Here is a 22829-nt window from a genome sequence, read left to right as displayed (position 1 = left end):
TTTGTTGCCAGAGGATGTGGTTAGTGCAGTTAGTGTAGCTGTGTTTAAAAAAGGATTGGATAAGTTCTTGGAGGAGAAGTCCATTACCTGCTATTAAGTTCACTTAAAGAATAGCCACTGCCATTAGCAATGGTAACATGGAATAGACTTAGTTTTTGGGTACTTGCCAGGTTCTTATGGCCTGGATTGGCCACTGTTGGAAACAGGATGCTGGGTTTGATGGACCCTTGGTCTGACCCAGTATGGCATGTTCTTATGTTCTTATACAATGATGACACGCAGCATACACCCACACACAACTCACACGTGCCGTTCGGATGCCCTTTCTCTGACGCTGCTATCTGCACCAGCCAGCTGACAGACCTGGAAGACCTGAGGATTCCCACACTCTGGCTCCCCGACCCACGCAGAAATGTTCATTGCTTATGTCAGCAAACGTATCTCACATGGGCATCGCTGGATAAGAGCTCTGCAGATCTGAGCTGTTTTAAGTCTACTTTCACAGCCCACAAAGTCCATGAGTAGTCTTATCCGAGCGATCTTCTCCATCTTATGCCAAGGCTGCCTCCGAAGTCTAGCCCAGTTTCTTCCAGTCTCTGAAGTCTATTCCGACTTTCTCATCTAAGCCCCTGAAATCTGATCCAGGGGATGCATGGAGGGAGCAATGCCCACAAACCCTCTAGTTGCTGATGCTGACTCAGCTCCTCTCACCCCTTCCCCCTTCCTTGATCCTTGTCCCCTCCTCTCCCCCCTCCCCACAAAGAGCTGCCATGCGCATGTTATAAACTCCGGGGTCGGAGCGCGCAAGGGGGTGCACACTTGTGCACTTTGCGCGCGCCTAGCCCTAGGGGAGCCCCGATGGCTTTCCCTGTTCCCTCCGCCCCCCCCTCACCTTCCCCTCCCTTCCCCTCCCTAACCCGTCCCCTAGCCCTACCTAAACCCCCCCGACCTTTATTTTCAAGTTGCGCCTGCCTCTGGGCAGGCATAGGTTGCGCGCACCGGCCAAGTGCCGGCGCGCAATCCCCCAGCCTAGAGGCCCTACGGAGGCCTCTGGCCACGCCCCCACCCCGGACTGCTACATCCCGCCCCTTTTTTTTCAGGCTCCGGGACATACATGCGTCCCGGAGCTTGCATGCATCGCCGGGCCTATGCAAAATAGGCTCGGCACGCGTAAGCCCCCTGCGCGCGTAAATCCAGCTGGATTTACGCGCATAGGTCTTTTAAAATCTGCCCCTATATGTACAAACTTAAACACATTAACTTATGCCAGAAGATCACCAACCCCTTAGGAATTCTCACCTTAATGAAGGCAATAGGAAAGTTATAACCTTCTTAAGAAAGGTTTGTTTCCAAATGAATCTCTTGAGGTAAGTCATTCCAGTGAGCTGGAACCACCACTGGAAAAAGTCTTCGCTCCATTACACCAGAGCCTCATATATTTTACAGAGGAAACTTTCAATGAAACACCCTGAGAATACTGAAAGTCTCTTCTAGGAGCATATTGAGTCTATCTTGACACTAACTGAGGTGGGCACATACCATGCAAAGTCTTAAAGGCCAGAGTAAATACTTTAAATTCAGCCCTTTTGGCTACTGGTAACAAATGTAGCTGCTGTAATAGGGGAGTAGCACTAGCTTTCCTTGCACTACCTTGCACATTCTGGAATATTTGCTTATACCTACGCCTCACCCCCTTCTCTGAAGTCTGACCTGACCCCTAATCCTTCTCTTATGTCTGACCTGGCCGCTTTGTTCCCTCTTCAAATGTCTGATCCAGCCACCTCAAATTCCTCTATGAATCTGACCCAGCCTCTTCCCTGTCTCTTCTTCTAATGTCTGTCCTGGGCCCCTTGTTCCCTCGTCTGTCTGATTTTCTACTTGTATCTGCTGTCATTTACTATATTACTGTGTTACCTTAGGAGAAAGTGGGTGTATGGGGCAGAGAGGTATGAAACGGGACCAGCTGATTTTCATGTGTTTACTGCGATGCGGAACACAGTGCAGTGCAGTGTCAGGGTGTGGTCACTGGCTGGTCCCAGGTCATCCCTAGAATGGTCTGGAGAGAAGCCAGGGGCAATAAAGGGGATAGAGGAAAACTGGGAAAAAAGTAATTAAATGAGTAAGCAAGTATATGAGGGTGCTGGGATATGCATAAATGCAAACAGAAACATCAACCCAGGTTTTATTAGACCAGAAGGATCCAGCTCACAGACATAGGTTTGGACATTTTCACTTTAGAGCTACAGTCGGCAAGCTAAGCAGAGATAGAATGCTAGGTGGGAGTGGGGCTCAGGCCCTAGTACGGCCTGACTGGCCCCTCCCATGGCAGGAACTCACCAACCAAAAAAGGAGGACAAGAAAAGTTGTGAGGCACTCAGATGCCATCAGTTAGCAGGCCCCTGGGTTGGTGATTTGTATTAGTTTAGCTTGGTTCAAACAGCCCCCAAGTACCCAGACCATAAATAAAGGTGGCTGGGGAAGGTGTGAGTAGAAATAAGTATAAAGAACCCAGGACAGGAATGTGGCTGGCCTGAAGATGTGATAAAATAAATGGTGGGGACAGCACAATATGGCTGTCCCATGCTTAATCACGTAACAAAGGAGAGAGGAGAATAAACTCACTCAGTACATCTAACAAACAATTTTTAACAAGACTATTTTGTTGAAAGTAAATAACCCAACAAATGACAATATCATACGAGATTTTTTGCTCAAATGATGTAATCTGCAGCCTCTCACCACGCAATGGGTCGCAGGCTGTTGTCAGCTCACAGAGCTTGCTTGTTGTAATCATTTACCGTCATTTGTCCACCCACCAAATACCTTTATTTAAACCATTTACTCTTCTCTTGGGATTCAAAAATGGCGCGTCATTTTTGAATCCCAAGAGAAGAGACCTTTAAGCTTGGTCCGGGGTATACAGAATATATTGGCCTGAATTGAGAATTCACATTTCCCCTGAAGAAGACTGATACTTCAGTTGAAACATGATTCATGTTGGGACGGTTAAAATGCAACAGCAAAGCACTGTAGTGGCTTGATTGAAAATATTTACGGCTAAGTATTCTATTTTTGGATTTGATATTTAAAAGAACGTTCTGTTCTAAGTAAGATTTAATATTTAAAAATTTTTTGGAAATTTTGAAGGTTAAGTAAATGGTTTAAATAAAGGTATTTGGTGGGTGGACAAATGACGGTAAATGATTACAACAAGCAAGCTCTGTGAGCTGACAACAGCCTGCGACCCATTGCGTGGTGAGAGGCTGCAGATTACATCATTTGAGCAAAAAATCTCATATGATATTGTCATTTGTTGGGTTATTTACTTTCAACAAAATAGTCTTGTTAAAAATTGTTTGTTAGATGTACTGAGTGAGTTTATTCTCCTCTCTCCTTTGTTACGTGATTGATTTAGGAGAGGTAGCTGCTTCATCAATTTTTGATTATCTATCTGTCCCATGCTTAAGACATCTTGCCCAGCATGGCTTGATAATGGGGCAAAGATAGATAATGATAACAGTAACACAGAAAAAAAAAAGTCTCTTCGGTGGTGATTGCTGCATTATAATTGGTTTATTCAAATCTGTGGCCTAATTTCTCCATTGTCAAGAGAGTCTGGTGTTAGAGTTAATGTTGTTGGGTTGTATTACATGCTAATAACTTTGAAGTGAAGTAATAAAGTGTGGGATGTCTATGTGGGTGGGAGTGGGGAAGCATATGAGCATGGGGAGGAGGTTAAATGGTGCAATGTGCCAGAGTTATGTCTCAACTATTTATTTATTTAAAAAATTCTAGACCGCCAATCACCATTTCTTGGTGGTTTATGATAATACGTTCATAATTATCAAAAACAAACATATGTTCAAAAACAGCATAACATCCAAAATAAAAAAACAAATAAAAACATAGATAATATGTAAATCATAAAAACAGTCATCTTCCCAATTCCCATATGCTGTTATGCTATTATCCAAGTTCAATCTGTCTAAAATAAGTGAACAGTGAAACTCCCTTAATCATTAAATTTCCATCATTTTGGTGTTTACATTCCCTGTTCTTTAAAACTGCCACTCTCAGCTTAGCACTCAATATCGCCAATTCATAAGACTCAAACAAACAGGTATAAATTGAGCAATATTAATAGAACATAACCATGGTGAAAAACTTAAGAGATAACTATAAGAAAATAAACACTTCATAAAATCTATAAATACATCAGTCTTAAAAACAATCTGTAACATTATAATACCAAAATCAAATCAGTAATTAGGAACAACAACCTCACTCTCCAGTTGTCAAATCAGTAATCAGGTTAGAAAAAGCTTGTTCATAAAAATAAGATTTTACTAATTTTCTGAATTTTTAACAGTACAAGTTCTGTATTAGGGACAATATTCTAAATAATAGGGCCCTGGACATAAAATCAATTCCTCCTGTCTAATTGCTTTGAAGGAAGGGACACATAGCAAATTTTGGGATTCAGACCTCAGGCTCCGCACCAGTTGGTATAATTTCAAAGTTGTGTTAAAGGATGGAGGAGCTAGTCCATGGATTCCTTAGAACACTAGCATTAAGATCTTGAATTTAATGCACCAACTTCTGGGGCGCCATTGAAGCTTGGCCAATGCAGGGGAAATATGATCCCAAAGATGCGTCCCAGTAATAATGTGGGCAGCCGCATTTTGTATCAATTGCATGGCATAAACGGTGGAATTTGGCAAACCTAAATATAATGAATTACAATAATCAAAACTTGAAATAAATGTGTGCAACACAGTTTTTAGGTCTAATTCATTTAGGTCTACTTCAAAGAAGACGAAATTTAAAAATGCACCTTTGACCACTTTAGCAATTTGAGGCTTCGTTGTTAATTTTGTGTCCAATAAGACCCCCAAATTACGGGCCTTCGAGACAATGGGAATTGTGATGTTGTCCACAAGCACATGACTGGGAACTTCTTCAAGGGGAATTCTAGAAAGATATAGTACCTCTGGTTTTTATTTTTTAATTCAGAAGTAATTTATTGCCTACTAGCCAAGATCTCCATTTTTTTTTAAACAGGCAGAAATTCTATGAATCGCTTCAGAAAAAAGAGTTGTTACTTGGAATAAAGAACTTGATACCACCTGCATATAGCTTAAAGCTGTCATCCAGATCAGTTAATACCTTGCATATAGGGGAAATATAAATATTAAAGAGCATGGCTGACAAGGGAGATCCTCGAGGAACGCCAGGCTTTAAAGAAAGAAAGGACGACTTATAACCCTCCATCACAATTTCCTGGGTTCGCCCTGCTAAAAAGGATTGGAACCACATCCATACTAGAGATGTGAATCAGAACTGGTATCGGTTCGGATTCCGGTTCCCATTCACATCGTGAAATTTTTATCTTGCAGTCCGGGTTTTTTTTATCGGCTGCGCCCGAGCCGATAACCAAAAAATACAGCCGACTAGTTTGTTAGTATCCCCCCACCCTCTGGACCCCCCCAAAAAATGTTTAAATACCTGGTGGTCCCGCAGGGGTCCCGGGAGCATTCTCCCGCGCTCGGGCCGTCAGCTGCCAGTAAACAAAATGGCGCCGATGGTCCTTTGCCCTTAGCGTGTGACAGGGTATCCGTGCCATTGGCCGGTCCCTGTCACATGGTAGGAGCAATGGACGGCTGGCGCCATCTTTAAAAATGGCGCGGGCCATCCAGTGCACCTACCATGTGACAGGGGCCGACCAATGGCACAGATAGCCCCTGTCACATGGTAAGAGCAAAGGGCCATTGGCGCCATTTTGATTAGTGGCAGCCAACAGCCCGAGTACGGGAGAATGCTCCCAGGACCCCCGCTGGACCACCAGGTATTTAAAAATTTTGGGGGGGTCTGGAGGGTGGGGGATACTAACAAACTCATTTTAAAGGGTCAGGTTGTGTTTTTAGGTTGTGTCCTTTCTTCCCGCCCCCCCCCCCCCCATAACGATAAGAAAACCCACTAAATTAATCGTGGGGTTTCCTATCGCTATCGGGGACCCCCCCGATATCTGACGATATTGAAAATATCGGACTATATTTTCAATCATCAGATAAACGATTCACATCCCTAATACATACCGGGGTAGATTTTCAGACGAGCGCGAACAGCCTACTTTTGTTTGCGCTCCAGGCGCAAACAAAAGTACGCTGGATTTTAGTAGATACGCGCGTAGTCGCGCGTATCGGCTAAAATCCTGGATCGGCGCGCGCAAGGCTATCGATTTCGTATAGCCTGCGCGCGCCGAGCCGCGCTGCCTCCCCCCGTTCCCTCCAAGGCCGCTCCGAAATCGGAGCGGCCTTGGAGGGAACTTTCCTTTGCCCTCCCCTCACCTTCCCCTCCCTTCCCCTACCTAACCCCCCCCCCCGGCCCTGTCTACACCCCCCCTTACCTTTGTCGGGGGATTTACGCCTCCCGGAGGGAGACGTAAATCCCCGCGCGCCAGCGGGCCTGCTGCGCGCCGGGCCGCGACCTGGGGGCGGGTACGGAGGGCGCGGCCACGCCCCCGGGCCGTAGCCACGCCCCATACCCGCCCCCAAAACGCTGCCGACACGCCCCCGGAACGCCGCGACGACCGGGCCCGCCCCCCGACACGCCCCCCTCCGAGAACCCCGGGACTTACGCGAGTCCCGGGGCTCTGCGCGCGCCGGGAGGCCTATGTAAAATAGGCTTCCCGGCGCGCAGGGCCCTGCTCGCCTAAATCCGCCCGGTTTTGGGCGGATTTAGGCGAGCAGGGCTCTGAAAATCTACCCCACCATGTCATAAATTCCAACTCAATTAAGTAATTTCAGCCTGGCCTCCTCGACCCCTCTTCCAGGTGGATGTTGCTTGCTGATCTGGGAGACTGAGCTGTACCCTGACATGCCTATCCCTCATCTAAGTATGACTGATTTGATAAAATTCCTGATGGATTTTATGCTTATGTAACCCCCCCTTTTCAGTTTAGAGACAGAATGTAGGAGACACACAGTCCCCAGGGCCAATCTCAATGTCCTGGACCTCTCACTCTTCTCTCAAGTCATGCACAGTTAGCCACTGGAGTGCCGGAGTTCAGCTGGGAGCTGGTCAAAAACTACCAACTCTCTTAAAAGTCAAAAATCCTTCTCCATCTCTTCTCCTCTCAACTGGACGGTCTCTCTTCTAGGTCTGTGACAGCAACTAGACAACAGGGCAGAGTCCTTCCCCTTTGATGCAGGCAGAATTTGGGGATCCACAAAAATCACTTTTCTACTTCCCCAAAAAAAGCAAACTACATCTAACCACACCTTAAACATGCCTCAACCCAGTTTATGTATCAGGAGCTCGACCAATTGCAGCACCCTGAGTGGGACCAAAAAAATCTTAAGAGCCGGTCTCAAAAATGCAAAACTCTTTTTCTATAACAGGGAAAAGGCAAAACAGTTAAAGGTCGATGCAATAATGGCACGTGTTAAACGACTCTCTTAACGCGCGTCAATCCACCTCTCCCGGGGCGCCCAATTTAATATTTAAATGGACAGCTGCAGTAAAAAGGAGGCAATAAGGAAAATGTTGCGTTCCTAGAGCCTCCTCGGCATCGGGCGCCCAGGAGAGGTGGCTGTCAGCGGGTTAGGAAAACGGACGCTCAATTTTACGAGCATCCGTTTTTCTAATCTGTGCACAGCCACGGGTTAGGAAAACGATGCTGGCTAATTGAGTTAATTGAGCATCTGTTTTCCTAACTAGGCTGCCGGCACACTTTATTTATTTTATTTTGTTTTATGGTTCTCCTTTTTCGGTTCCTCCAACTGCTTTTCTGTAAACTTTTGGGGCTCCTCAAGAATTAACACCTGCTCCGGTTTTAATATAGACCAAATGGCCTCTTTTTAGAAGCACTGTTTGGTTTTTTTTTGGGGGGGGGGGGGGGGGGGTTTGTGGAATACTCCATGCTTAGTGCTTTCTGTTCAGTGCAAGTCATGAGGCCCAGGAGTCTGCATCTAATTGTGTTTTGAAAAATTCTTTCATTGTTTTGAAAATACATCCAGATAATCATTCATCTGCTTTTGCTTTTCTGACATATATTATGTTTCACCAAATGACTCTGAGAAAATGGTTCTTCCCTCATCATAAATATACATTTCCTAGGGACATATACATAAAAATCAGTAAATACAGGTTTTTTATCTGTCACCATTCCTCATGAAGGGGTGGTTGCGGTGAGCATTTTATCCGTCTTTGGCAGTCAGGGCCCGCCATGTGGCTGGGGTCATTCTTTGGCAGGACGTTTGCCAATGCCTTCTGCGGTGCATGGTGCCTGATCTCGCTAGGCCAGGGCTTCCCGAATCTGTCCTGGGAACTCTACAGTCGGTTGGATTTTCAGGAGATTCACAAGGAATAGGCATGAGATAAACTGGTGCGGCGGACCCTATGGTCCCGCTACCACCAGTAAGCCCTGGTTGTTAAGTGTCAGCTAGTTAGTATAGAAAAGTGCATGGGGAGGCTCCATTTAAATGCAGACCCTCCCTCTGCGGGATCCGGAATGGCCGTCCCCCCCTGGTGAGCCTTTAAAGCAGGGCTCTCGCTAGAGCTAGGCAGGCAGTCCCTTTAGGTTGGCTCAGAGTTAGGAAGAGGATAGGAGCTTTTCCCTTTAGTTTTCACAGGCTCAGTCAGTGGCAGCAGGCCAACCCAGCCTGGGGATACTGACCAGAGTCGGGAGGGTTTTTCCTTCCAGACTACACACTTACGCTGGTTGGGATATCCCTCTGGGTTGTTTTTTGTGCTTTGGGGGTTTTTCGTGGTAGGAGCCTCGAGAGATATCTGGGCCTTTCTTGGGCACAGGGGTTTGGGAATGCTGTGTCTGGGATGCCCAGGGATAGGAAGACCCGCCCCTGAAGTGGCGGTGACCCGCTGCAAGCAACAACTCCGGTGTTAATATCAGTTTTTTGGGGGGGGGAAGAGAAAGTATTTTGCTAGAAGATCCAGGAGGAAGTTTTGGCTGCCTTTCCTTCCTGTCCGAAGCACGAGAATTGCTTGTTTCGAGGGGATCCTTCCCCTCAGGGATCCAGGGAGAAGAACTAAAGAGACTGCGTAAAATGGAGGCGATCCTGAAGATCTGCTAACTGTGAGTAAAGGAAAGCAACATCACCGAGGAAACCCATCCGGTGTTTCACCACCCCCCGGGGATAGAAAGAGAAGATTTACTCTCTGTGCCACAGATGTTTACCCGCAGTATCAGTTTGGAAGGGTTTTTTTTTTTACAATCCTAAGAGACCCTGCCCGTCTGGGAGTTCCACTTTTTCTAAATCCAAGAGAGTGGGTGCTTACCTGTCCCAATACAAGTGAGTCCTGCACAGACAGAGGGCAGAGGTTGTAAGAAACTGAGAAGAGAATCCTGTGATGTTGCGGTTTGAGTTTGCGCCGTTCATCCTCAGTGTTTAACAGTAAAGGCTTTAATTTTGGACACTAAACCAGTGACTCCAGAGTATTTCTTTTGCACTCACTGCACCCACATTAAGGGAACACAAAGAACTATAGAGGAACATGCAAAAAGGTCACCTCTTGTCACATTGGGCCCTGGAAGTGTATCTTCCCTCCCACCCACAAAGGATCCAGCCCTGGGAGAAAGAAGAAATGTGAAAGCGCTCGCCAGTGAGAGGTTCCAGCCCCAAAGGGTAACAAATATTCTTAGGGCCTCATTGGCTAGCAATCTGCACCCAGGGATGACGGTTAATTTGCATGCACCAGGACTCTAATACATTTATTGGGGATAGCCTGAAAACCCAGCTGACTTTTTAACCTTTGCATGCTACCTCTATGCACAATTCTGTCTTCTTATGCAGACGAATTTAAAGTCTATGCTGACGATATCCAGCTTGTGTTTTCTATAGACTCTGGTTCATCCTCAGCCATTAAGTTGGTAAAAGACCGTTTACATGCAGTACATTTCCGGCTAGGGCAAAATAGTCTCAAAAACTATTAGGGACGTAGGAGTCCCAACTGACTCTACCTTCTGTAGGAAACCTCTGCTGAATGCAGTAATCAAAACTGTGTTTTATAAATTAAGATTAGTGCGCCCTTTGAAACATAGACATCTATTGCAGTCTTTGGTTCAGTAGTACAGGTTTTCATGATGACCACCTTAGATTACTGCAACTTGCCGTGCATACTGTGGGTCTTCCGAAACACATGATACGGTCACTACAGCTTTTGCAGAATGCTGTTGCCCATTTAGTACCTTCCTGCCCATACAGGCACACACAACTCCTGTGCTGAAACAATTCCACCGGCTTCCTGTCGAGCAGAGAGTTAGGTTAAAGCTGCCGGTGACTTTAGTGTTTCGAGCTCTTCCAAATGACGGCCCTCTCTCCTTATCCCGTAGGCTTACAAGATTTGTTCCTGGGAATGCTCTTAGGGCAGCCGTTCTTCTCCGAATACCTGCCATTAAAATAGCACGTCTTCAGGCTACCCTTTAGTAAGGCTTTCTCTATTATTGGCTCCATGAGCTGCCACTTGAACTACGGGGCATTAAACTCTTCAGCAAAAAAAAAAAAATGTTAAGGCCTGCTATTTTCATTTAGCCTTTCCTCAAGCCACTTTGTATCTCATTTACCACTGTCAACTTTGATTCATTGTCTTATTGTTCTTTTATGCTAATTTAATTATCATTTGCTTTGTTTGTTTATTGAATAATCGAATATTATGCTATGTTTTATTGTATTAATTGTTTTGTGGGTGCGATGCACTGTTTTGTACACTCCTTAGCCTTGATTTTTTTCAAAATATAAGTACTTTCAAATAAATAAATATGGGGTCACCAGGACAGGCTTGGAAAACTCTGACCTAGGTGGTCTCCTATCCAAATACTAACCAAACCTGCCTCTATTTAACTTCCAAGATCTTATCAATTCAGGTTCACATAGGATGGTATTGGTAGAGTCATATTATAAGTATCTTTTCCTTATACTCTCCTAAGCCCTGGCATGCTAACACCCATCCCTCCGTGCACTAGTACCTGTAGTATTGATCTCCAGTGGAATAGGTATGCATGTATGCTTGCATGCAAGTTAAATACAAGCCCCGCCAACCCCTACCAACCACTGAACTGGACAGAAATCTCCAGGAACAGGGCCCTTTTCTGAGCAATGCTCTGTAATGGCAACTTTTGGTACATATTGGTTTCTAGCAGGAGAAATCTCTCTGAGATGAATCAGAAATTCATATGAGCCTACATCTTCCCCACTGCAGTAGAAGAAAAACTTGTGCAATTATTAATGAATAATAATAATCCAAACTCGCACACCCACTTGCAAATGCCCCTCCCAGCCTGTACCATGCAAGAAGGCCATTTTCTATTGAAGCATTGTAGGAAGCAATGAGAGGGGAAACCACTTCAAAGCGTCAGCAGGGAATCTGGCAACTTTTCTTCTGGAGTGGGCTTAATGGTTACAGACACTGTAGCAAGAGAGTTTTGTAAGATCAGATTTGCAACTCTACCTAATGTCCATGTTTCTCTGTCCCTCATTTCCCTTGTCTTCCCCCCTCTCAATTTCTCCGCTCCCTGCTCTCCTCGGTCTGTGTTTCAGGTTTTTGTGTGTCTTGCCAGCAATACAGCCTTGAGTGCCAGGAAGGAGGCTCTGAGTGAAGAAAGACCAGCGGAGGAGGCCGGAGGAGATGGAAATCCTTTGGAGGCTCCTGCTAGTTCTTAGCCTGCTTGGGCAAGGCTGGGGCAGACTGATCAGCCCAAACCCCCGTCTCAAGCTCTCTTTCCAAGGTAAGGCACTGCAGTTTCTAGCAGACAGGGGGGGGGGATGGGGGGAAGAGATTTTGAACTGCCCCCCAATAGGCGTAGAATCTGCAGGTACTTTTTACTCGCAGACTTAACACCAGTATCCACAAAGAAAAGTATGCACGTATCTTCCTTTTGAAATTATCCCATCGAAAACTACCCGCACCCATTTGCAGCTGCTACGCGCGCAGAGATTGTCCAGGAAAAGTTACAGGGGCATTCTTTTGAAAATTCAAAAGTATGTGTGTAATTACAAACCCCACCCACAAGAATGCCTCTTCAAACTGCATACTGGCTGTATTAGGCCGTGATTAAAAAAAAAAAAAATGTCTGCAGCCAAAGTGCCATTTTACCTGTAGAAATAACTTTGAAAATTGACCCCTCTTCATTTGCTGTACATGGACCGAGCGAAAGATTTCTCTGTATTGTGGTGCATAAGTTAACTGTGCATTGCAGGATTTAGTACCTGTAAGAAGGTAGTGATTGTGCAGTGATAACCGGAGGCAATCGTGCAGAGACCAAGAAACAGCTAACCTATATTACATGCTACGTCAAACCTTGAGCTTCTGCAGACTCCATGAACTGGTCCAGTGGAAACACATTTAGAAAACTTAAGGCGCCAGCCAAAAATTATTATGAGCCAGGGAACTGGGTGGGATATTTTTGCTTTTTTTCTTTCATTTTCGTGCCCATTTTTATTTTTATTTTTTTGTCCGATTTTTATTTTTATTTCATTTGCTTTACTTGTGGCTTTCCTGCTTTCCTCTGCTCTCCTCCCTCTTCCTCAGCGCTCTCAGCCAGCTTCTTTCCCTGCCAGCGGCGCTCGTCAATTCTCTGCGGGACGAGCCACTCCTGCCCGCCCATGATTTCAGTGCCTGGGTGACTTGGCAAATGTGCTTTATCCAACCCTGATTACCATAAGGCTTTTGGTTAGATATTTAGAGCAGCAGTTGACATCCAGACTCTTAAAGGTCCTTTTTTCAAGTCCTGACTATCAGTTCACACCTTATTGTTTTGGCCTGACAGTTCCTTCTTGTTTGGGGTTTCAACTCCGTCAAAATCAGTCTCACAATACCATGGTACCAGGAGCTTTCGTTTGCAACTACCTGGGACTTTTCCCTTATTATATTTATCTGCAGCATCCCCAGCCTGGCCAACCTCAGAATAAAATACATGTCCTTCGCATGACAGTGTGCAATGCTTGCCACGTGGCCACCAGACTGGTCCCTGTTCATTCATTCCTGAGATATTGGCATTTAGAGTATGTGAAATCCATCGGGAAATTGCCAGTCAGAATTATGAATCTAAATAAGTCGGTACACTGCTTGCTGGAAATAGGGAAAGTAAGTGCCTTTGAAGAAGTTATTGATAAGACCTCACTTAGAATATTGTATCTAGTTTGGGTAGCTGGACCAGGGGTGGCAATTTTGTTTTAGAAAAGTTAGTGTAGCTCCTTCTCAGGGAGGGGCACTCACTCAATACTGGGCCTAAGTCCTAATATTCACTCCATCTGCCCAGAATGCCTGTCCTCCACTGGGAGAAGGATAAACCTCCAAGGCCTTGGATTATGTATACTTTGATCTCTTAGATGCCAGTAAAGAAGCTGCAAAATGTGATGGAATTCTGATATAAAACTTTACTGAAATAGTAGTTAAGCATGAATAGTAAGGCACTTGGTAGAATTTCTTCTGGTCATTTTTGCAATACAGTTGAAAGCAGTACATCTGCGGGCTTTTAATCTCTTTCCCTGGGTCCCTTCTTTCTCCTTGAATGGAGTATGAAGCTGCCCTGGGAAAACTGTAAAAGGGTCCTCCTATCCTCTTAAGGATTCCCCCGAAATACCCAAGATAGACTGCTTGCTCTTGAACTCTCCAATTTTCTTCCCTCCTCTTCTTTTGTACCTTGTAGGCACTTTCTGACTGTTTGTCTTTAGAGACCACCAATGTGGAGGGTCATTTCCTCCATTCTCTTCCTGGTTATGGTATCAGCTGGGTATCCACCTCTTCCACCAACCTGATGGGCACAGGAATCACTAGGACTGAGGGGCACTTAGATGAATTGAATAAACTCATATCTTCATCTCTCTGTCTCTCTCTCAGGTAGGAAGGGTGAATAAAACTTCCCCACACGGACACTAAGGGGTCATTTGCATATATGCAAGCAGGAATAACCTTTGCAGCAGCCTCCAGTGGTGGCGTGCTGCGGCAGAGCTGGAACATTTCTGTACCCTGTACTGCATGACCTTGCTTCTAGGCCATGCTCCTTAGTAGGGATCACTGTGGGGCCCTACAATGGGTGTTACCAAAATTCTTAGAAGCCAGAAGTGGAAAATGTTTTTAAAAAGTTAGACACTAAGCAGATCTTTTAGGAACCAATTGTGGAAAAAAAGTTACAGCCTGTTAAAAAAACCCAAAACAAAAAAACCCCACAATTTCTTTTTATCTGTTTGTTTTCTACTTTTGATTTTCCCATACTCCTTCCAACTTTTTTCCCTTACCTCCACCCTGTCTTTCCTGCTTTTTCTGCAGACTGAAGGCTGCTCCTCCGCCCAGCCCATCTACAGACACCTCTGCTCTCCCCTGGGCCTGGAAACCACTGCTCTTTCTAGCTCCTCTGTAGCTGTTGTATCTTTTGGGCCTGAGGATGTAGCTTTTCCCCCCTAACCTAGCAACCCACTGTACTTTTAACCCATGACCACTATTTTTCTCTCTCCCGGTGGCTGCTGTTATTTCCAGCCATAGGCATCACTGCTTCTCTCTGGCCCTGACTCAGACTCCTCCACCTGGCGGCAGGTGCCAGACGCTGAACGTAGGTGCCTGAGAAAGCACGTGCCTAGTTTTTTTCCAGCCTTGTCTGAAACTCTATAGACAGGCTTAGGCTACCAAAAAAGTAGTGGAATACAAGGAAGCCAGGGATAAGCAAAGAGGATCCCTAGTTGCAAAGAAATGAAAGGAAATCCAGAGATCCACTGGGGTCTATGGCAATGCGCCCGGGCATTGGGCTGACGTGATGGGCCTTTTATGGTCCGTATCTGCTGCTAGATTCTCTGTTTCTATGTCAGCAGATGGGAAAATGATGCCACATCCACACCTCTTGATGAGACTTGGGGATTCAGAGTTTTATAAACAGAAGAGTCAGTGGTGACCACAATAACAGGTGGAAACCTTTTATTACACTTCATAAATGTAAGGCTGACTAGGCCTCACTATAGGTTAAAATGTGGACATTTCCAGCCATGGAACTCAGTTCCATGGGAGCAGTGTGATTGTTGTGGTCCATTCCCCACAGAGGGTCACTGTCCAGCCACTGTATAGGTCACTCCACAAGTCACTGGGTGAAGTCATCAACCAGAGGAGCAAGGGAGAGGCTGCAAAGACTGTGGATCTCAATCTGTCTGTCTTCTCCCCTGAGATATTCAGTTCCAGGTCTACTTTCCCAGAGTCAAAAGGAACAGGGTGGATTGGCCACAAGTCTGTTTTTACCAACCAGGTATTTTGATTCTGTTTTCCAAGTGGGAGAAGAGAATTTCTAAGTCTCAGACAGATTTCTGGGGGAGACCTGCATTTTGGGAACTAGAAGAAATCCCAGTTCCCCTGCAAATCTATTAAAAAATAACTAAAAGGACTGAGGGATTGTTTGTTTTTTGTCTCTTATTGATTCTTGCACTTTGGAGAACTGTTTCCTTGTGTTTTAATTTAATTTTAATTTTTTTGGACTTCAGTAAACTATAGTTTTGTTTTGGGACAACGCGCGGGTGAAGATATTCATTAGACTGTATGAGTGATCTCTTGGGGCCTAGCAATGGAAGAATCCTGATTCTGGGATGGTAGCAAGTGCATTACTGCTTTGCAGCTTCTGAAGATACCCCGTGAAAGGGGATTACATAAAATATCCTGTATATTAGGACAAACTAGAAAGGGAACCTAGGAATCTGACCACAAGCTAAAAAAAAAAAATCAGTAAACTGGCATTTGGCAGCTCCACTAAATTAATTTAGTCTTTAAACTCTATAATCAGCAATACGCTCATTCTCATCGCTGCCTTTCACGGCTTCACTTTGGAAGTCTCCTGTCCCAGGCCCAGAGGTGACGATAAAACCAATAACATTCCCCTGAATGAGGGTCTTCTCACTCTCCTGCAAAAGGCCAAAAGTTAATTAAAAAGAAATTCTCCCCACTTGGAGACACTCCAAGGCAGTTGCTAGAGAGCAGAGTCTGGTTGCCAGGCTGCGCCACGTGAGGTCACGCAGTTTTTGAACCCCAGCTGTGTGTCCTTGGGCTCCTGCCTGCGTCACACAGGAACGGGACATCCAGCAGAAAGCACTATTTAAAGAGCAGACTAATTTTCAAGGCTATAAAAATGCTGTCTGAAGAAGAGGTCTCTTTATTTAACGGGGAGAAGGCTTTGAGAAGCATGGGCCCAACTGTTTCCAGGAGGTCAGATGCACAAAGCCAGCCACTCTAGTTATGAAGAAATATATAGTGAAAGCTCTTAAAAGTCAGGGATACAACAGAGCTGGAAACAGTGCAGGTAGATTCTATAAAAATTCTCTCACAAACTCTGCGGGTGCACCTCAGTCCTGTCTTGCAATGCCTTCCTGCTATTCCAGTACTGAAAGCCACACACAGCTCTGCCAATGCACCTCAGTCCTGCCCTGCAGTGCCCCCTGCTGTCCCATTACTGAGACCCACACATAGTCTGCCAATCCATCTCATTCCTGGCCTGCAGTACCTGTTACTCCCATACTAAATAGCAGTTGGATGAATGGATAGTTATCATAGATAATGGCGCAGGAGTGCTGGTTGAGGGGGAACTCACAGGGGCGGATTTTCAGAGCCCTGCTCGCGTAAATCCGCCCAAAACCGGGCGGATTTACGCGAGCAGGGCCCTGCGCGCCGGGAAGCCTATTTACATAGGCCTCCCGGCGCGCGCAGAGCCCCGGGACTCGCGTAAGTCCCGGGGTTCTCCGAGGGGGGGCGTGTCGGGGGGCGTGTCGGGGGCGGGCCCGGTCGTCGCGGCGTTTCGGGGGCGTGTTGGCAGCGTTTTGGGGGCGGGTACGGGGGCCGTGGCTACGGCCCGGGGCGGTCGGGGGCGTGGCCACGCCCTCCGTACCCGCCCCCAGGTCGCGGCCCGGCGCGCAGGAGGCCCGCTCAGCGCGCGGGGATTTACTTCTCCCTCCGGGAGGGCGTAAATCCCCGGAGAAAGGTAAGGGGGGGTGTAGACAGGGCCGGGGGGGTGGGTTAGGTAGGAGGAAGGGAGGGGAAGGTGAGGGGAGGGCGTTAGAGGATTCCCTCCAAGGCCGCTCCGATTTCGGAGCGGCCTTGGAGGGAACGGGGGTAGGCTGCGCGGCTCGGTGCGCGCCGGCTATACAAAATCGATAGCCTTGCGCGCGCCAATCCAGGTTTTTAGCAGATACGCGCGGCTCCGCGCGTATCTACTAAAATCCAGCGTACTTTTGTTTGCGCCTGGAGCGCAAACAAAAGTAGGCTATTCGCGCGCCTTTTAAAATCCGCCCCACAGCCTCTACAATCCCAGCCTCTCCCAGCAGGAAGCTTTGTAGGGACTGGTACAGGAGTGCTGAGTATGAGGGAGCACACAGTTTCTGCAGTCCCAGCCTCTCCCATGAGGAAGGGCTATAGGAAATGGGCAGGAGCTCTGGTTGTGGGGCAGCTCACCATCCTGCAGTTCCAGCCTCTCCCAGCAGGAGGTGCTCAAGGGAATGGTTCAGGAGTGCTGGGTGTGGAGCAGTTCACAATTTCTGCAGTCTCTGACTCTCCAGATTGGTTTAGTGTATCGGCCACCTAGCCGGGATGGATCTCCGTGTTGGATTTTTTTTTTCTTTCCTGCATCTTTAATACCATTTGCTTTTGTTACTAGGCGTTTTTAATATTCGAGTTAATTGTGGGTCAGTTATAACAGTGAGTGATTTTTTTTTTTAATCTGGTATTTCCTCTGTCTGTCTATCCCAGCTCATTGGGTCTGCACCCCATCAGGGAGGGCATATTCTGGATTTGTTGCTGGTTCCATCTGAGTTTTCGGTAGAAAGTGTTATTTTGCAGATAGTTCTAAAAAAAAAAAGGTTGCGTGTTGCGACCTTTTTTTTTTTATCATCCTTTGAATTTCTTTCTGAGTCAAGCGGTGCGCCTTTGTTGCCCTCTGGTATTATGCCTCGGTCCCGAGGAGAGGCTGACATTGCTTTATTTAGTTCAGAGTGGAATCTGGTAAAGGTACATCTGCATCTGTCTGTGCCGATTCCTTCTCTGATTTATTGTCTTCAGTGATCGAGAAGGTTGCCCCAGTGAAGCAGTTTAAGCTTCCGCCTGTTTATCCTTGGGTTCCATGGTTTACTGCTGCTTAAGGCAGTAAGAAAAGGAAGATGAGACGAGAGCTTGGTGAAAACACCCTAGTACAGTTCCTGCAAGAATGTGTTACAGGAGTGAGTTTGTCAAGGAGAGAAAATTCTACTTTACTTCCAGGTTTATTTTATCTAATAAGCATCTGCAATCTTACTGGTTTCATTGTCATGTTTTATTGTATTTTATTTTAAAGTATTATGCATGTGCTTTGTGAGCCGCTTCGTGCGCTACTGTAGATAGCAATATAGAAGACATTTTAAATAAGATTGAATGCATCGCTAAATCGTCCACGTGAATTATTTGGGATTGTTTCTCGTTTGATGGAGTTTCCAGGTGAAGTGGGTTAGTGTTGCTACATACTAAAGCAATAAATTGACCAAAATTAGATCTTCTGTTTCTCTTGGCCTCCTTGACACCCTTACTCTGAGTTATGAGGACAGTGGAAAGAACATATGGGATATCTTTTATCCATTTGCCGCCACTGAAATTGATGTGATTGTTACTAAACTGAAAAACTCCCATTGTTCATAGATCCCTACCCTTTTTTGGCTGTTGCATGGTTTGGCTGACCACTTTTTTTTAGATACTCTGACGGGACTAGTGAATCTCTCCCTGTCAGAGGTAATTTTTCTGGATTCTTTAAAAAGGGAATCATATGACCTAGCTTGAAAAGCACTTCTCCTCCTGATGTACCATCTAGCTGTTGCCCCGTTACCATTCTCCCCTAGTCGGGGAACGTAGTTGAGAAAGCAGTTTTGGGACAACTCACTGAGTTTCTAGTAGATGATAATATTCTTAGTGGCTCTCAGAGTGGTTTTTGGTGCGAAGAATCTGTTAGTTTCAGTTGCCAACCATGTTTTATGTCATTTGGATTGGCGACATCCGGTAGTTCTTGTTTTACTGGATGTTTCTTCTGCCTTTGACACCATCCTTGAGTTAGGAATTGGCGGCGTGGTATGGCAGTGTTTTAATTCGTTTTTGCAAAGCCGATCGCAGCAGGTGAGGGTAGGAGAGTCAGTATCTGTTTGGGCGCCAATTGACTTGGGAGTACCTCAAGCTTCCTGTCTGTCAGCAGTCTTATTTAGCATTTATCTGCTCCCCCCTTTGTCGTCTGTTAGAAATTTAAGGGACTTTATTTAGAAACTCCGCTGATGACGTTCAGCTTTTGTTTCCAGTAACTGACTCCTTGTGGAGCTGGCTGCTGACACAGTTGCTGCTGTTAATAATTGGATGGGTGGCCACAAGCTGTTGTTAAATATTGCTAAAAGAGAACTGATGCTGGTTACGCGTTCACCCATTGATTCCTGCCCGTCATCTCTACAATATGGTGACTCGGAGATTTTGTTTTCTGTTCGAAATGTAGGAGTTCAGGTGGCTTTGAGGTTTGATTTAGTTGCTCAGTTGCATGCTGTGGTTAAAAGGGGATCTTGTTTTAACTGTAAGCTGTGTTGCTTAAGGTTTATTTTGGATAGGAATGAGTTTAGAGACATCATTCAAGCTTTTCCATTATCTGCAGTAGATTATTGTAGAGCCCTGTTTAAAGATATGTCTAAATATCATTTACGGGCATTGAAAGTTCTCTTGAATGCGGCTGCCTAGCTGTTGACTGGCTGTCCACATATTGAGCATATTTCTCCGATCTTACAGTCTGTACTGGCTCCCAAGCAAGCAAAGGGTGAAGTTTAAGGGCTTGACCCTTGTTTATCAGGCTGTACAGGGGGAGGATTTGCTCTCTAGTTGTTGCCCTTTCCGGATGTTATGGTCAGCCAGCCAACATTTGCTTGCGGTCCCCGGGGGTAAAGGCAGCATGTTCACAAGAAACCAACTGCTGTGCTTTCTCACGTGCTGAATGGGCCAGCTCTTTGGAATAAGCCTTCCGCTTGAGTGGCGCCAGATGTCTGATTATAAGACTTTCCATACATTTTTGGAACCCTACCTTTTTAAAGAATTTTTTACTGTTTTCTAGGTATGATTTTGTATTAGTTTTTATCTATTTTATCATTATATTGTTCTGTATTACAGATATGCAGTCGTTTGCAATGAAATAGGAAATAAAGACTATATTTCCTATTTCGTTGCATTTCGGGAAGTAAAAAAAATCGAAAGGAAAACCCACAAAATTTCGTGTAGTTTTCCTATCCTATCCTATCCTTTTTTTTTTTTTTTTGGGAAGCACACATCTTAGGAAGAAAAACCCCACCCTCCTGACTCCCCCAAGACCCCCCCAAAACTCCCTGGTGGTCCAGCAGGGTCCCGGGAGCGAGCTCCCACTCTCGGACCATTGGCTGCCAATCAAAATGGCACCGGCGACCCTTTGCCCTTACCATGTGACAGGGGCTACCGGTGCCATTGGTTGGCCCCTATCACATGGTACGAGTAATGTACGGCCCATGCCATTTTTTAAGATGGTACCGGCCGTCAATTGCTCCTACCATGTGACAGGGGCCAGACATTGGCACTGATAGCCCCGTCACATGGTAAGTGCAAAGGGCTGCCACTTCCATTTTGATTACTGGCAGCCAAAGGCCCAAGAGCAGGAGATTGCTCCAGGGCCCCCTGCTGGATCACCAGGGACTTTTGTTGAGTCTTGGAGGGGTCAGGAGGGTGGGGAGCATTCTATTTAATTAAATTTGAAGGGTTGAGATGGGGTGGGGTTTGTTTGGGTTTTTTTTTAAATAAATTGGCAACGAAAAAAAAATTTCTGATCCGGGGTGGACCGAAATGGCCCATCCCCGAACTGAAAACGAAATGGGGAAGAAAAAAAAATTATGCACACCTCTATAATCTGTATTATGTTTTGTGTTATAATTTGTTGGCCACCTAGAACAGAAGTTGGTAAGTGGGCAGAATATAATGTATTGATATAAATAAATATAAAACCTAGCTCAGCCAAGAAAATTACACAGGAATATCTCCCTATTTTCAAGTTTAGCAAAGAGATTTTTAATTTTTACCCCTTCAAAGATTCCACAGGAGAATCTTGTTCTAAAACACTGGAGAGGGAGGGTGCTAAGTATTGGGCTGGGAACCAGGAGTCCTGGGTTAAAAATCCTGCTTCTGCTGACAGGCCTTGTGACCTTGAGGAAGTATATCCTTTGCCTCAAATTCTAATTTATATTATAAGCCGATTGGGGAAGGGACTTATTGTACAACCATGTCATGTTTTGTGAAGTGGCACATTGTTGAATGCTATATAAATGCCAAAGTCAAATATTTTTTAAAAATGGGTCCAGCTTTGCTCCAGCAGCAGAGTGTGAACCAACCTGCTAACAGGATCCTGCACCAGTACCCAGTAAATGGAGAAAATAATATTAACTACTTTCTAACTAAAGGAAAACTGGTAGGAGTTCCTCATGAGTGTCGCAATTTTGAACCATGTTGCACTAAGGTGTCCAGTATGGTTTGGATTTAATTAGCTTTCCAACCCAAGCTCAAGACGAGTTACATTCAGGTAACAAAGGCCTGGATTTTCTAATATCACTCTGGTTTGTGAATCCCGCGGTGACGGGCGGCGGGCCTGCGAAAGCCGGCAGCGATCACACCACCGCGGTGTAATCGCTGCCAGCTTTCGCACCCAATAGCTCCACCGTGAAAAGGTGGCGCTATTGGGCGGGCTACTGGCGGGCGATAACGGGTCTTACCTTATCGCCGCCAGTGAAGTTTCCGCGGTGTCCGCCCCGACTCCTCCTCTTCCGGTCCCGACGCCGCCCCCAGCTCTACCCCATCTAGCTATCTCACGCGAAAAGGGACTTTTTGCGTGCCATAGGGATAGAAAATGACCCCCCAAAGGTAGTTCCCTACCCCAGAGGGGTTCCAGTCTAAAGGCTTGATTTACTAAAACGTCTCTCACATTCTGTGTCTATGGGTAAAAGGCTTAGTAAATCAGCGCCTACATTTGTATCTGAGGCAATGGGGGCAGAAGGAAGCAACCTGCCCAAGACCCCAAAGAGGATCAATGAGAGAAGTAGGAGTTGAACTCTGGCTTTCTTGAACAGCTTTGAGGGGGGGGGCAGGGGGAGGTTTATGTTAAGGATAAGAACAAAGGAATTGCCATATTGGATCAGACCGATGGTCCTTCAAGCCCAGTATCCTATTTTCCAACAGTGGCAAATTCAAGTCAGAAGTACCTGGCAGGATTCCAAACAGTAGACAGATCCCATGCCACTAACACCCAGGTAGTAGCTTTTCCCAGGTCTATCTGGTTATTAACAATTTAGGGACTTCTCCTCCAAGAACTTGTCCAAACCTTTTATAAACCCGGCTATGCTAGCTGCCTTTACCACATCCTCCAGCAATGAATTCCAGAGCTTAATTGTGCATTGAGTGAAAGAATTTTCTTCAATTTGTTTTGAATGTGCTACTTACTAACGTCATGGAGTGTCCCCTAGTTTTTATATTATTTGAAAGCCTATATAACTGATTTATATTTACCCATTCTATTCCAATCATGATTTTATAGACCTCGATCATATCCCCCCATCCAAGCTGAACACCCTAACATCTTTAACCTTTCTTCATAGGGGAGCCGAACTATCCCTTTTTATCATTTTGGTCAAACTTCTCTGTGCCTTTTCCAGTCCAGCTATATCTTTTTTGAGATGTGGCAACCAGAATTGCACATAGTACTCTAGGTGATCTGGGAAAAATTATAGAAACTAATTTGAAGAATAAAATCACAGAACAAATAGAATGGCATGGTTTAATGGGATATAGCC

At 45.6% G+C, this 22829-nt stretch overlaps 1 protein-coding gene across 3 annotated transcripts in view; it reads left to right on the top strand.

Annotated features, from left to right (window-relative positions):
* SEMA3B (semaphorin 3B) overlaps positions 1-22829 on the top strand; it is a 198126-nt gene that overhangs the window by 30877 nt on the left and 144420 nt on the right. For 2 of the 3 annotated variants that reach the window (XM_029599589.1, XM_029599591.1), the window contains exon 2: positions 11556-11743. In XM_029599589.1, coding sequence (XP_029455449.1) covers positions 11644-11743 — 100 coding nt within the window. In that variant the 5' untranslated portion in view covers positions 11556-11643. Of the gene's footprint in view, positions 1-8442; positions 9095-11555; positions 11744-22829 lie in introns of those variants that run through there. The other variant, XM_029599590.1, reaches the window with a different exon arrangement.

Source organism: Rhinatrema bivittatum, chromosome 4, assembly GCF_901001135.1.
Source record: "Rhinatrema bivittatum chromosome 4, aRhiBiv1.1, whole genome shotgun sequence".
Classification (NCBI taxonomy): domain Eukaryota; kingdom Metazoa; phylum Chordata; class Amphibia; order Gymnophiona; family Rhinatrematidae; genus Rhinatrema; species Rhinatrema bivittatum.
Note: the sequence above shows the minus strand (reverse complement) of the source record. Positions and strands in the feature narration are given on the sequence as shown.